At 33.9% G+C, this 14,248-nt stretch overlaps 1 protein-coding gene across 1 annotated transcript in view; it reads left to right on the forward strand.

Moving 5' to 3' along the window:
• The first annotated feature begins 11,629 nt into the window (after window positions 1–11,629).
• Window positions 11,630–14,248, forward strand: part of LOC126891699 (zinc finger protein 271-like) — a 40,702-nt gene continuing 38,083 nt past the window's right edge. The window contains exon 1 of the mRNA XM_050660961.1: window positions 11,630–12,194. Within this exon, the coding sequence (XP_050516918.1) occupies window positions 11,960–12,194 (235 nt within the window). The 5' untranslated portion in view covers window positions 11,630–11,959. The remainder of the gene's footprint in view (window positions 12,195–14,248) is intronic.

Raw genomic sequence — 14,248 nt, forward strand, 5'->3', positions numbered from 1 at the left:
CTTGCATAGCCTTAATGTAAAGCTGCTTTAAAAGCAGCTTAATAAGTTTGTTCCTACAGAAGTTTCCAACTGTCACCGACTGTCAGACGCATGCGCAATAATAATTTCGCCGTTCCAACAAGATTTTCTCTGATTACTAGTCAACAAAGTACACTGTTCCATGAAATATTTAATCAGTTTGAGATTAATTTCTGACAGTTTGAAAAGTTTCCGAACTTTTTGCAAACTGGTAATCACGGACATGCTCAATTAATTTAATTTTGATTCACTCACATATGTGCTCACACTTCACACTAAATAACTATTTATATCAAATAGGTACCTTTACCTTTGTTTTGGCTATTTGGTTGATTTAAGTACATATTGTATTTTAGTGTTTTTTTTTTATAGTCGATCGGATAGCCCAGTGCGACTAGCGGCTGATCCACACTTCACTTCGCCTTGAGGTATGTGAGTTCAAGCCCAGCCCATGATACTATAAATAAAGAGATAGTATTTTCCCGTAGCGCAAATACGTCCGAGCTCGCGCATTGATGATGTAACTGGAGACCGGAAATTGAATTTGAATTCTTGTTAAAGTTAAATGGGATTTGTATGCATTATGTGATGAAATTATTCAATTAGCAAAATAAAATTAAACTTCAATGTATTCGAAAAAAATTTAGTGTCGAGATTCCAGTCAAAATAACTGTCAAAGATAAATTATAAAATACAACCGCGAACAATTCAAAGTAATCGGACATTACGAATGATTACGAACTTGCCGGTCTCCAGTTACGTCACGACTTCCGGATGTGCAATATATTATTATCATGTTATTTATAGTATCATGGCTCAGCCCAGGCCATCGGAAAAACAAAAAGGCTAACGCGCCAGTATAAAATTCTAAATATGAATCTGGCGCTTAGACTGGAATATGCGGGCATCTGATCGACCTATGAGGGAGCAGTACGGCAAGGGATAAGGGCTTGCGGCTCGGTGATACTCCCCATAGATCCCTACCGAAGGGCGTTGACGCCTAAGAACGGTGTAATACAATACAATACTTTTTTATAATTTATGAAACAATGAGTGACAGTGAATATTTGTCATTATCCTCTATGAGCGGCTCCAGTGATGACTTTAGAAGAAATTTTATTGGAAGATACATGATACTATTCGCTCTGAGCGTTAACAAAGTGTCAAAGCAAAATCGACCGACCTGCTCATGGTGGCGGTTTTTTGAAACTTTATTAGGACGCTTTGTGTATGTTTAAATGAGACATTTAAAAAAATGCCGTGTCACGCTAGTGATATTGTATTAATATAAACAGAAAATAAAAACTCACTTAATCTGATATAAATTCTTCTATTTCCAATATTGATTATCAGTTTGATTTTGTATACATAACCTCACTATCGCAGTTTATGTCAATAAATCTTTATTAACGAAAAAGAAAATATTTTTGTTGCACTATAAATTACAGTATAAATTAATAACTAATGAATTCTAAGGTCCGCTTGCCACTATGCTAAATTTAGTACTGAAATTAGTACTAAAAATATTGTATCTACAAATTAGATGCGCGCGCCGATTTAGTACTAAAAATTAAAACATGTTCTAATTTCTTGTACTAAAATTGACACAATATTAAAAGTGAGGATATATTGTATATTACTTTTGTTTTGTTTATACATAATAGAAGTGTATCGTTTTTTTTTCTTAATTGCTAGCATCATTGTAATTACAGCTGCTGCAGATAATTTCAGCTTTCGCTTCCTGTTATTGTTCGCATTCATTATTTGCCTCTTTTAGCTCTTTATTTTGTTTACTCAAGAATAGATGCAAAAATAGGATTAGAAAGGTTTAAAATACTTCTTCAACATCAATATTATCAATATAAAATTAGTAGAGCGTATGCCTACATACTGATTATAATTCGGATAGTTGCAAACACAAACTTGACACAAACTGACATTTTTCATACTAAATCGACTCACGCAACTAACCAATATTTTTAGTACTGAAATCAGTACTGAAATTAGTATAATGGCAAACGGGTCTAACAATTGTATTCAGTTATTATCACTACAAAATAAAATATTCAAGTTTAACAAAATAATCCCATAAGACTCAATGTTAAAGCGTCCTGACAAAATCTGACAGCGTGTCACGTGACTGTAAGTAGAGGGGAGACGCACGGAGCCAATAAATAAAGAGATAGTATTTTCCCGTAGCTCAAATACGCCTGAGTTCGCGCATTGATTACGTAACTGGAGACCGGAAGTTGAATTTGAATTCTTGTTAAAGTTAAATGGGATTTGTATGCATCATGTGATGAAATTATTCAATTAGCAAAATAACATTAAACTTCAATGTATTCGAAAAGAATTTAGTGTCGAGATTCCAGTCAAAATAACTGTCAAAGATAAAATATAAAATACAACCGCGAACAATTCAAAGTAATCGTACATTACGAATGATTACGAACTTGACGGTCTCCAGTTACGTCACGACTTCCGGATGTGTAATATATTATCTTGTTATTTATAGTACCATGGGAAGATAGAATTCGTCCTAAAAATAGTTGAAAGTTTTCGTTTCCCTCGTTTTTCAGAAAGCTTACTTCTTCTTTCTTTTCTTTTCTCTGGGCACTGCCCTTAGGCAACTTGCCAGCTCGGTAGAATATTGTTCCAACAAAAATCACAAACTAGTTAGCGGCTGGTTGAATTCGCACATGCGTATTGTGCAGCAGTCAGAAACTGTCATGAACTAGTTTGTGATTCTTTGTAGGAACAATCCTAATAGGTTTGTTTATTGAGTGCCCACTACAGAATCCTTTGAGGAACTCGATATACTTTCTCTAGATCAGTGATACTCAACCTGCGGCCCGCGGCCGCATGCGGCCCTCTAGCGTTTTTTATGCGGCCCGAATGCTAACTAAAGGGCCCAGTGATCAAATGATTTGCCAAATTTCACGTGTTTTTTCAAATTATTTAATAGTGTGCCGATATGTTTGAGGCGTGTTTGGGAGTGAGGCAGACAATTTAATGACTTTAATTTTAAATATTATATTGAAATTTTTAAGAACTCTAATTAAAAGGCAATGTATTATTAACTTTTAATAATAAATTATTAAAGTTAATGAACAAATACTCATTTTACAAATAATCAATAATTATTTACTACATTGCAACGACCCATTTAGTAATTACAAGAAAAATTCAGGTCCGGATTAACAAAAAAAATTAAAATAATTGTGATCTTGAAACAACAACCTTATATTAAAATTTTCAAAATACGTCTGCACATTTAAAAAAAAAAGCATAAAAACTAAATTTAATTACTCGCTTCAATTTTTTGCGCCGATAATTTAATGACAATAATTTTGAAATACTTAATTATATCGAAATTTTTGTTTTGAAAGTATCGAGTACGAGTTCCTAAAAATTTCGACATAATTTTAAAATTAAAGTCATTGAATTGTCTGCGCAAAAAATGGAAGCTCAATTAAAGCTCTTTTCAAATATGCAAACGGGTTTTGAAAATTTCAATATACAGGTTGTTGTTTCAAGGTCACAATGGATTTATAATTTTGTTTAATCCGGACCTGGATTTTTCTTGTGATTAGTAGTTTGGTGGTTTGGGTTCTAAATGTGACATATCTGTACCAAATCTCAAAAATTATACAAGGTGGTTCTAAAGTTATGGGTCCGGAAAGAAATGGGCAAAATCGATAAAACACCCTCTAACTCGGTTATAAAGTCGGTGGAGCAATAAATTTAGTATGTCTAGAACCGCCTCATTTACCTCTATTCACGATTCAAGTATTTCCGTTTCCCAATGAAACACCCTGTATACAACTTCATCTTGATTGCGGCCCGCAAGCTGTGGCAATAGCTACTATGTGGCCCAGGAAAGAAAAAGGTTGAGTATCGCTGCTCTAGATCAATGAATACCATAATATGTTATAATAATACTCATATTATGACTGTTCGTTTCTTTATTCTAGTATCAGTTGCTTTATTACGACAATTTCATCTGTTAATTATTTATATGGGAAATAAGCCACAATTAAAATGAAAAAAATAATTTTATTAACGTTTCGACGCCCAAATCGGGTGCCGTTGTCAAAATACAAAATATTACTAAAATAAACTAAAGTGTTGTTGCTAAGCAAAAAAAATTCTTCTAATAATTTATTTAATCTCACTCATTTATATTGGCAATTCAGACATATATTATACATTTTAAAGTAGAAGACTTTAAAATGATATTGCCAATATTTATGAGTTGCGTTCCTATATATATATATATATATATATATAATATATATATATATATATATATATATATATATATATATATATATATATATATATATATATATATATATATATATATATATATATACAACGGCACCCGATTTGGGCGTCGAAACGTTAATAAAATTATTTTTTTCATTTTAATTGTGGCTTATTTCCCATATAAATAATTAATCATAAAAATGCCACAAGGAAATAGCTTCAGAATTTCATCTGTTGTTGATCTGACTTGCATAAAAATCCAATTTATTGATGTGGGACTCCCTCCCACATCACTGGATATTTCAGATGCATATTTATAAGTTTATGAACTTGGCAACGCTGTAACCAATCCTGACTCGTGACCAGCCAGAGTGACAGATGATTATCAAGGAACAACTTTGTTATACGTCAAATAAAATACGAAACGTCAGACCGCGTATTTTAAATTTAAGAAATATTTTCCAAAAATTTAATATTTCTAAACTAGACATTACGCTTTCGAGGTGTGAACAGTTTCTGTTTTGCAGCAGTTAAAGTTTGCCACTAGTTTAGGGTCTTAACCTAGCTAACAACCGCCGGTGTTGTTGCTTAAGTGTTTGCATATAGGTAAGTTGAGCATTTTTGCTTATATTTTTTTTTTCAAGCGGCTTTCTTTTATGCTATTTTGCTTGCTCTTTTTATTTCTTTTTGCTTTCTAGTTATTAATACTTCATTGACTGGTTTTTTCTTACAATGAGTGAGGAAAAGGGGGGCTCAGTCCCCCCTTATCCTGATACTTCTTCTCCGGCTAAAATTGCAATGACTAATATTTCCGAAAAAAATCAAAATCAGACTTCCGACAATAATTCTCAGGAAGAAAAAAAGGTTAATACATACTCCGAAAAAGATCATGGACCTTTTGTAGTATATCTTGAATCTACAAATATACCGAATATAAAAATTGGCACATTCAATACAATTAAAATAGCTCGAGATATATTCAACCTCAAACTTAATGACGTTAAAAAAATAGATAGTAAAGGGCTCAATAGAGTTTCAGTTGAATTTGCCAATTTTCACTCGGCTAACATGCTACTTAAGAACACTCAACTTCTAAATCAGGGATACAAGATATATATACCTTTTAACTTCGTAACCTGCAAAGGTATCGTCAGACAAATTGATACAGATATTGATGAAAAAGAACTTCTTCGGTGTTGCGATACAGGAAATGACATTGAAATTTTACATATAAAAAGATTAAATAGAAGAGTAATTAAAGATGGAGTAACTTCTTATGAACCCACAGGTACGACACTATTTACATTTCGAGGCGTTCTTATGCCCAAAACTGTGTTTTTTTATGGCATACCAAGACTAGTGGACACATATATTGCCCCAGTGACACAGTGCTATAACTGTCTTAGATTTGGCCACACAAAAACAAACTGTAAAGGGAAAGAAAGATGTTTTAATTGCGGGGAAAACAAACATGAAGACGTATGCATGACAAAATGTTTTTACTGCAAGGACTCTCACAAATCTATTGACAAGAGCTGCCCAGAATATACAAGGCAAAAGAATATTAAAGAACTGATGGCGTATGAAAATTTGACATTTTTTGAGGCAAGTGAAGCCATTCCAAAATCATACATCTCAAATAATAAATTTATTTATAACCCGAGAGATTTTCCAAATTTTAAAAATAACAGCAGGCCATTAGAAAATACTCCAAGTACCAGTACAAATAATTCTAACACCATAGAACCATCGCAACGAAGAACAAACAATTTTAGATCATCTACAGTAAAACGTTCCTTTCAACAGGTGGTTCTGAACTCCGACAACAAACGGAGAGTCGTGCAAAAACGTCAAGATAAGCAACCAAATGAAAAGAGTATATATACACAGCAATTAAGACCAGAAAAGCCAACCTCTTCCCCCACTAGCTCATTTTCTCGTTCAGAACCTTTCAAATCAAGAACCTCAGCTAATTTATCACAAAACTCCAATCAAGCCTGGCAATCCAGTGCATCGCAAAACTTTCAAAATATTGATACCTTTTCTTCAAATGACTTTTTAAACTCATGCCTAAATTTTATTAGTAATACATCATCAGAAAACTTAAATTTACTTAAAAACCATTTATTTTCCCGATTAAACGTAGAGTCCTATATGGACCAAGAGGATAAATCTGATTCTGATTTTAATTAATTAAACATATATCAAATCACATAATCATGAATTCAAAAAAGAAATTAAAAATTATTCAGTGGAATATTAGAAGTATTAAATCAAACAGGGAAAACATAACGAACTTAATTTTCAAAGAAGACCCTGACATAATTGCTATTAATGAAACTTGGCTTAAACAAGATTTTAATTTTTCTTTGAAGTATTATAATGTTGTCAGACAGGACAGAGATGACGGATATGGTGGAGTAGCTACTTGTATCAAGAAATCTATTATTTTTTCTACAATTCAGAAATACAACTCAGACCAAATCCAATACATAACAACAAAAATTGGTAACTTATACATAATAAACATTTACTCCAATACAAATAATGCCATAACTCTTCCTTTCTTGAGCTCAACAATAGAAAACATACCTACAGAAAACTTAATTATACTAGGTGATCTAAACTCTCACCATCCCCTATGGGATAAATGTCCTACCAATAAGGGAGGAAAAAATATTTATGATTTTATTTTTGATAAAGAATTAATTATCCTAAATGATGGGTCAGCAACATTGTTTCAACCTCCTAATAATAATCTTAGCGCTGTAGATCTAGCCATAGCAAGTAATAATATGGCTCTATGTTCTACTTGGGGTGTCATACAAGATTGTGGAAATAGCAACCATTTCCCCACCTTTGTCATAATAAACAACTGTGAGTTTAACAAAAATGATAGCATCTATACACAAACATACAAAATGAGAAATATTAAAAGAGCAGACTGGTATACATTCCACACTGGGATGATAACAGGAATGCTTGATTTACCGGTAAACTCTAATTACAATGAGTTTTTGGAGGTAGTTAATCAAGTAGCAGATAACTCAATTCCCTATAAAAACTGTAGAACACAGGGTAAACCTTCAAATCCGTGGTGGGATGAAGAATGTTCACTTTGGATTAAAAGCCGCAAACAGGCAATTCAAAACTTTAAACAATATGTTTCCTTAGAGAACTATATAAACGCTAAACGTATAATCGCCCAAACTAAACGAAACCTCAGAATTAAAAAAAGAAATAAATTCATAAACTTCTGTGAATCATTAAATAAGGAATCTAACACTACCTATGTCTGGAATAAAGTTAAAAAATTCTCAAATAACAAAAATTACGGCCAGACATTTCATAACCCAGCAGATAACATTAAAACAGAAATTCTACAGAACATGTCTGCAGTTTTTATTGATCCAAATTTTGAGCTTGACGATATAAACGAGCAAGTTTCCCCTTTTACAATCTGGGAACTTAACAATGCTGTAAATAATAAAAAAAATTCGGCACCAGGTATGGACGACATTCCTTACCTTATGATAAAACATCTACCACTACAAGCTAAACATTTTCTGTTGAATATCTACAATAATTGTCTAAATGGTGACAACCTTCCTGAAGATTGGAAAAACCATAATGTTATAAATATCTTAAAGCCACACAAAAATCCACTCTTGGCCAGTAGTTTCAGACCAATAGTTTTATCCTCATGTGTGCTTAAAACATTAGAAATATTAATCAAGAATCGCCTAGATTGGTCCTTAGAACATAACTGTTCATTCACCAACCATCAGACAGGTTTTAGAAAAGGAAGAGGCACTGCTGACAACTTGACCCTCCTTCATTCCACAATTGTGGAAGCCTTTGAATCCTCTCAATCGGTTTTGGCCATCTTTCTTGATATCAAAGCAGCATATGATAATGTCAATATATACAAACTTTATAGTAAACTAAAACTTCGAAATATTCCATCTGCAATAAATAATATTGTAAAACAAAAATGAATAACCATTTTCAATTTCGTTGCAAAACGAAAATACAGCCGAACCATATTCCAGTCCAATCAGAGAGTGCTGCAAGCACCTCTACCGGTTTCGAAACTTATTAGTCTCTCATCAGGAGGCACATATGCTGCTCTCCCTGATCCAACCAAAACAAACCCCAGCGTGCAGTCCCGAATTGCAACGAACGAAATGGCATAGATGCCCTAGCGGCAACTGCTAGCAAAAGACTAAGTTTTCACTCTAATGGCACATAACATATCCCACCAGAATGAAAACAATGGGAACCTTCTCTGGTTACACCTCCGAGGCTTCTACAATTTGCAAGCCATACGGATGCTGAGACTAAGGAAGATGAGGGAATTCTACAATTTACAATTCACGTCACATCTGCTCAGCGCGGTAAAGTTCCAACGAGACTGGTTCCCTTCATACTCCACAAAGAGTAAATGTAAATCAAAAATGAATAACCATTTTCAATTTCGTTGCAAAACGAAAATACAGCCGAACCATATTCCAGTCCAATCAGAGAGTGCTGCAAGCACCTCTACCGGTTTCGAAACTTATTAGTCTCTCATCAGGAGGCACATATGCTGCTCTCCCTGATCCAACCAAAACAAACCCCAGCGTGCAGTCCCGAATTGCAACGAACGAAATTGCAACGTTTCGTTCGTTGCAATTCGGGACTGCACGCTGGGGTTTGTTTTGGTTGGATCAGGGAGAGCAGCATATGTGCCTCCTGATGAGAGACTAATAAGTTTCGAAACCGGTAGAGGTGCTTGCAGCACTCTCTGATTGGACTGGAATATGGTTCGGCTGTATTTTCGTTTTGCAACGAAATTGAAAATGGTTATTCATTTTTGATTTACATTTACTCTTTGTGGAGTATGAAGGGAACCAGTCTCGTTGGAACTTTACCGCGCTGAGCAGATGTGACGTGAATTGTAAATTGTAGAATTCCCTCATCTTCCTTAGTCTCAGCATCCGTATGGCTTGCAAATTGTAGAAGCCTCGGAGGTGTAACCAGAGAAGGTTCCCATTGTTTTCATTCTGGTGGGATATGTTATGTGCCATTAGAGTGAAAACTTAGTCTTTTAAATAATATTGTGTTCAAAATTTTACAGAACAGACTTTTATATTCAAGATCTAATGATGGTGACTTTTTGGGACCTTTCATGGCAACTAAGGGGCTACCTCAAGGTTCTCCCTTAAGTACCATTTTGTTTAATATTTATATAGCAGAATTGTTTTGTATTAGCAATAATGAAGTTAAAATATGTGGATATGCAGACGACTTGGTTTTGTATATTAAGGGATATGATATCCAAAGCATGGTAAGTAAAATAAACAAAGAATTGGAAAACACATTACACTGGCTTGCAGAACATGACTTGTCCTTATCCAAAGACAAATGTGAAGCTGTATGGTTCACAAAGGGTAGGCGAAGAGATAATCTAACAGAAATCAAAATCAACAACACAGCCATTCCTCTAAAAAATGAAGTGAAATTTCTAGGCATAATTTTTCATAAGCATCTATCATGGGACTTACATGTTGACAATATTATACTCAAGGCAAAGAAAAATATTAACATCCTACGTGCAATATGTAGAGTCTGGTGGGGAGCTGACCCACGAACACTCCTAATGGTTTTTAATGCCTTGATCAGATCTCATCTCGATTATGGTTCCTTCCTATTCAACCCAATATCACAAAAATGCAACAACAAACTCAATGCAGTATTTTTTGAGGGACTTAAGATATGTTTGGGGTGCATGAAGTCTACACCAAATTTGGCAATCTTGGCAGAGTCTGCCCAAATGGACCTAGAACATAGAAGATTATTGTTAGCCTCTAAATTTTTAAGTAAAATCATCATTATTGAGAATCATCCCATAATATTACTCCTAATTGAAATACGTAAAAGACTTATAAACAAACCTAATTTTTATACAAGGCATAATGTACCATACTTGGTTTCGGCATTAGAATATTTTTTTCCATATTTTAAAAAAATATACAAAAGCCCAAATTTTCCATGCTATGAATTAGACTATGATACACTAATGAATCCACTTCCAATTCTAAATTGTAATATCAAAAAATATGACCCGATGATTAAAGAAAAATTCCTTATGACTACTGAACAATATGGAAAAGACCATACCTTTATATATACTGATGCCTCAAAAAACAAAGAAAGGGTAGGTTTTGGGATATGCATCCCGAGTATTGAATATAATTTCTCCTCAAGACTTCCTGGAGCTCTAAGCATAAGCAAAGCAGAGAGTATAGCAATACATCAAGCGGTGGAAGTCGCAACTACAAAACATCTAAAGAAAGCTATAATATTTTCTGATTCGCTCAATGCAATAACCAATATTAAAACATGTAACATATCTGCTTCAGCAGATATAAGGGCCCTAAAAACAAAGAAACTTATATCTTCAGCCAATGAGAATGGTACCAAAATTCTCCTTTCCTGGATACCTGGACACTCTAATATATTTGGTAACACCCAAGCTGACATACTGGCAAAAATAGGAAGAGACCTGAATGTACCCAAGGAAGTACAACTGAATTCCCAGGATGCCCTATCAGTCATCAGAGGAAAAATTACAAAAGAGTACCAAGAAAAATGGAAATCTTTAGTCCAGAAGAAGACTTCGCAATACAAAACAATTCAAGACTTCTTTCCTACAAAACCTTGGTATTCAAATTTTCCATATAGAAATAGAAGACACACTACCACCATCATTAGAATGCGCACAGGCCATTGTTTAACAAAACAACATCTGTATAAAATGAATATAAAAGATAATCCTTTTTGTGAATGTGGTCGTCTCGAGGATCTAAACCACATCTTTTTTGAATGCCCGATAAATGTGATTCCTAATTTTGATATATACACAAAATTTATTTCCATGAACTTCAAAACACCGCTCTCTATATACAATATTCTAAGTTGCGTAACGGAAGAATCAGTCAATGTAATTATGCGTTTTCTTGCAATTAACCAAATAAGCTTATAAACTGCAATGCGTTTTCTAGCAATTAACAAAATAAGCTTACAAATTGCAAGGCTCAACTGTTTATATGTATCCGTGTTATATTATGTTGCTATTTGTCATTTAATTTATGTTTTAATTTTTAATCATACTTAACCTGACCCAATTAATCTCATTTAATTATAATCATCACACCTCATCAAAAGCTTCCTTACAAGAACATAGTCGGCGATTTTGGTATGGCTTAGAGCCAGACTACGTCAAGATCGCTTATAAATCGTGCTGGTAATCGCCTTGCAGCGAAACCAAAAACAAAAAAGAAGAAGAAGAACTTTGTTATAAATGTCATTGTCATTTTACTTTTAATCTTTTTGTTGTTGTAGGCCCGGTACTTATTTATAATTATATAATTATACTTATTTATAATTATAATAATACTTCTAATTGCATTTATTACAACGCAAGAGACCCTAAAGAGCTCCCGATTAAACCTCCGTTAACTAACGGGATGTTAATCGAGACATAAAGTCAAAGTACCATAAAGTTGTAATTGTTATCGTTGTAGTTATGTAGTTGTAACTTGTAAATATAAAGTGTGTTTCCTTAGGGAATTGTTGTTGTGATTTCACTTTTTATGTGTGAAATTATTAATGAAATACATAAAATCAAATGGAGGTAAAACAAGAGATTAGTGATGAATCCTGTAAAGTAGAAATAGAGTATAATGACCTGGATGAAGCTCTTCTGGATGGCTTTAAATGTGAAATCAAGGAAGAATCCAATAGGCAGAGTACACCTGGCACATATGATTATTTAGACTTAAAGCAACACCCAATAAAAACTGAAATAGAAAAACATGGGAATAAACTTAACCCATTTGAAGGAAACCAACAAAATGAAACAGGTTAGTAATAATTATATTTCTATACTCCAATTCCAAAGTGTAACAAGTCAAAAATCATTCTCTCTCCTTTGGCGCTACAACCCAAGTCGGGCCCTGGCCTCTCCCAGCCTCCACCTCCAAGTATCTCTGGCTGCTCTCCTCCAGTTGTCCACCCTCAATGTCTCTTTAGCATCAGTTCTCCCTTCGTCTATCCACCTCTTCCTTGGTCTTCCCACTGGCCGACGTCCCACCATAGTTCAGCTAAGCGTTCTACTAGGGGTTCTGTTGTCCATTCTTATAAGGGGACCTGTCTAGAGCAATCTTTGTATTTTTGCATAATTTGCTATAGAGGGTTCTCTGTCTAATTAAATAATTTAGATAAGATATATTATGTTTAATATTATAAGATATATAACAGGGGTGGCCAAACTGTGGCTCGCGAGCCACATGTGGCTCTTTGAAGGATTATTTGTGGCTCTCAATGAATGTACTTGAATTACTTTTAATTTTTGTGTTTCAAAATGTCTTAAATTACTGACAACAAATATAAAAGACTAATAAGTGTAACAGCAGGACTCAGACAAAGAGGCACCTTATCACTGTTGCTATTCAATGTGGCCATAGAATATCTAATAATTGAAATATCATCTCAGTTGATAGGGCGATTTGCGAATCGAAAATCAAAACTATTGTTGGCCTTTGCTGATGATCTAGGTGTAGTCCCTCGTTCTACAAGATACGTGAGAGAGGTGTTTTGACAATTCGAGGAAGAAACAAGTAGTTTGGGCCTTCTACAAAACGAAGAGAAGACGAAATACATGCTAATAACCAAAAATCCAAGACCAAGAGTTAGGCAGAACATAACTATTAATGTCCACAACTTCGAAGTAGTAAAAGAGTTTAAATATCTAGCGGCGGCAACCACAGATGACAACCACATAAAAAAGAGGTCTCAGCAAGGATAGCTGCGTGGAATAGAGCATTATACTCCCTATCATCATTATTAAGATCTAAGTTGCTATAAAGAAAATCTAAAAGACTGTACATGCCAATTATTCGCTCAATTTTTACATATGAAAGTGAAACATGGACTCTACATTAGCGGAAAATAAATATTATGCTGCTGGGTTTAAAAGGAAAGTTCTCAGAATGATATTTGGCCCTCAAAGAGATGAACTGACAGGAGAATGGAGAAGGCGACGTAATGCTGAATTGGTGGCTGTGTATGGTACTGAAAACATATAAAAGCTAAGATAAGATGGGCAGGTCATGTGGTAAGATCAAAGGAACACAGAGTGTTTAAGACAGTGTTTTTTGAGGGACGGTAGAAGATCAGTAAGCCGTCCCAGAAAAAGATGGAAGGATGATGAAAAATCGAAGTATTTTGAATTAGTAACGACTACTTGTAGATTTATTGGCATATATTTGAAACAACGATTTGAACCAATTTATTTCACTTTAAAGTTCGTGTAGTAAGTTTTAACCAAACAGTAAGAGAAAAATTTAATTCCTTTTTTACACTTCTTTTTAAATAATTGTTTAATTGTGGCTCGCGAAAAATTTCAAATTTTGAAAAGAGGCTCGGACTATCAAGGAGCTTGGCCACCCCTGATATATAATATGGAAAAAACAAAAGTAATGGCAATATTGAAGAAAGATGTTAAGCTTAATATTAAAATCCAAGGCAAAACAATAGAACAGGTAGATACATTTAAATACCTTGGAATAATTTTAAATAAGAAGGGGACACAAGAAGACAAAATTGGAAATAGGATAAAAGCAGCCACAAGAACATATTCGCTGTATAAAAACTTCTTAAATAAAAAAGAAATAACTTCAACTTTTTTTTTATCAACAACAACCTACTTAAAAACATTTTAAATAACAACCTAAAGGATGGTTTATATGAACATTACAAAAACATATTCCAATACTCCCACCTTTTTGTTAAGTTGTTCAACCCATAAACAAACCTTTTAAATAAAAAAATATAACAAATGTTCACTTTATTGCACTCTGATTGTCTATCTCTTACTTGTCCAGTGTCCAAAACGTAGTCAGTGGTGGAACGACGA

Source organism: Diabrotica virgifera, chromosome 9, assembly GCF_917563875.1.
Source record: "Diabrotica virgifera virgifera chromosome 9, PGI_DIABVI_V3a".
NCBI classification, from domain to species: Eukaryota; Metazoa; Arthropoda; class Insecta; order Coleoptera; family Chrysomelidae; genus Diabrotica; species Diabrotica virgifera.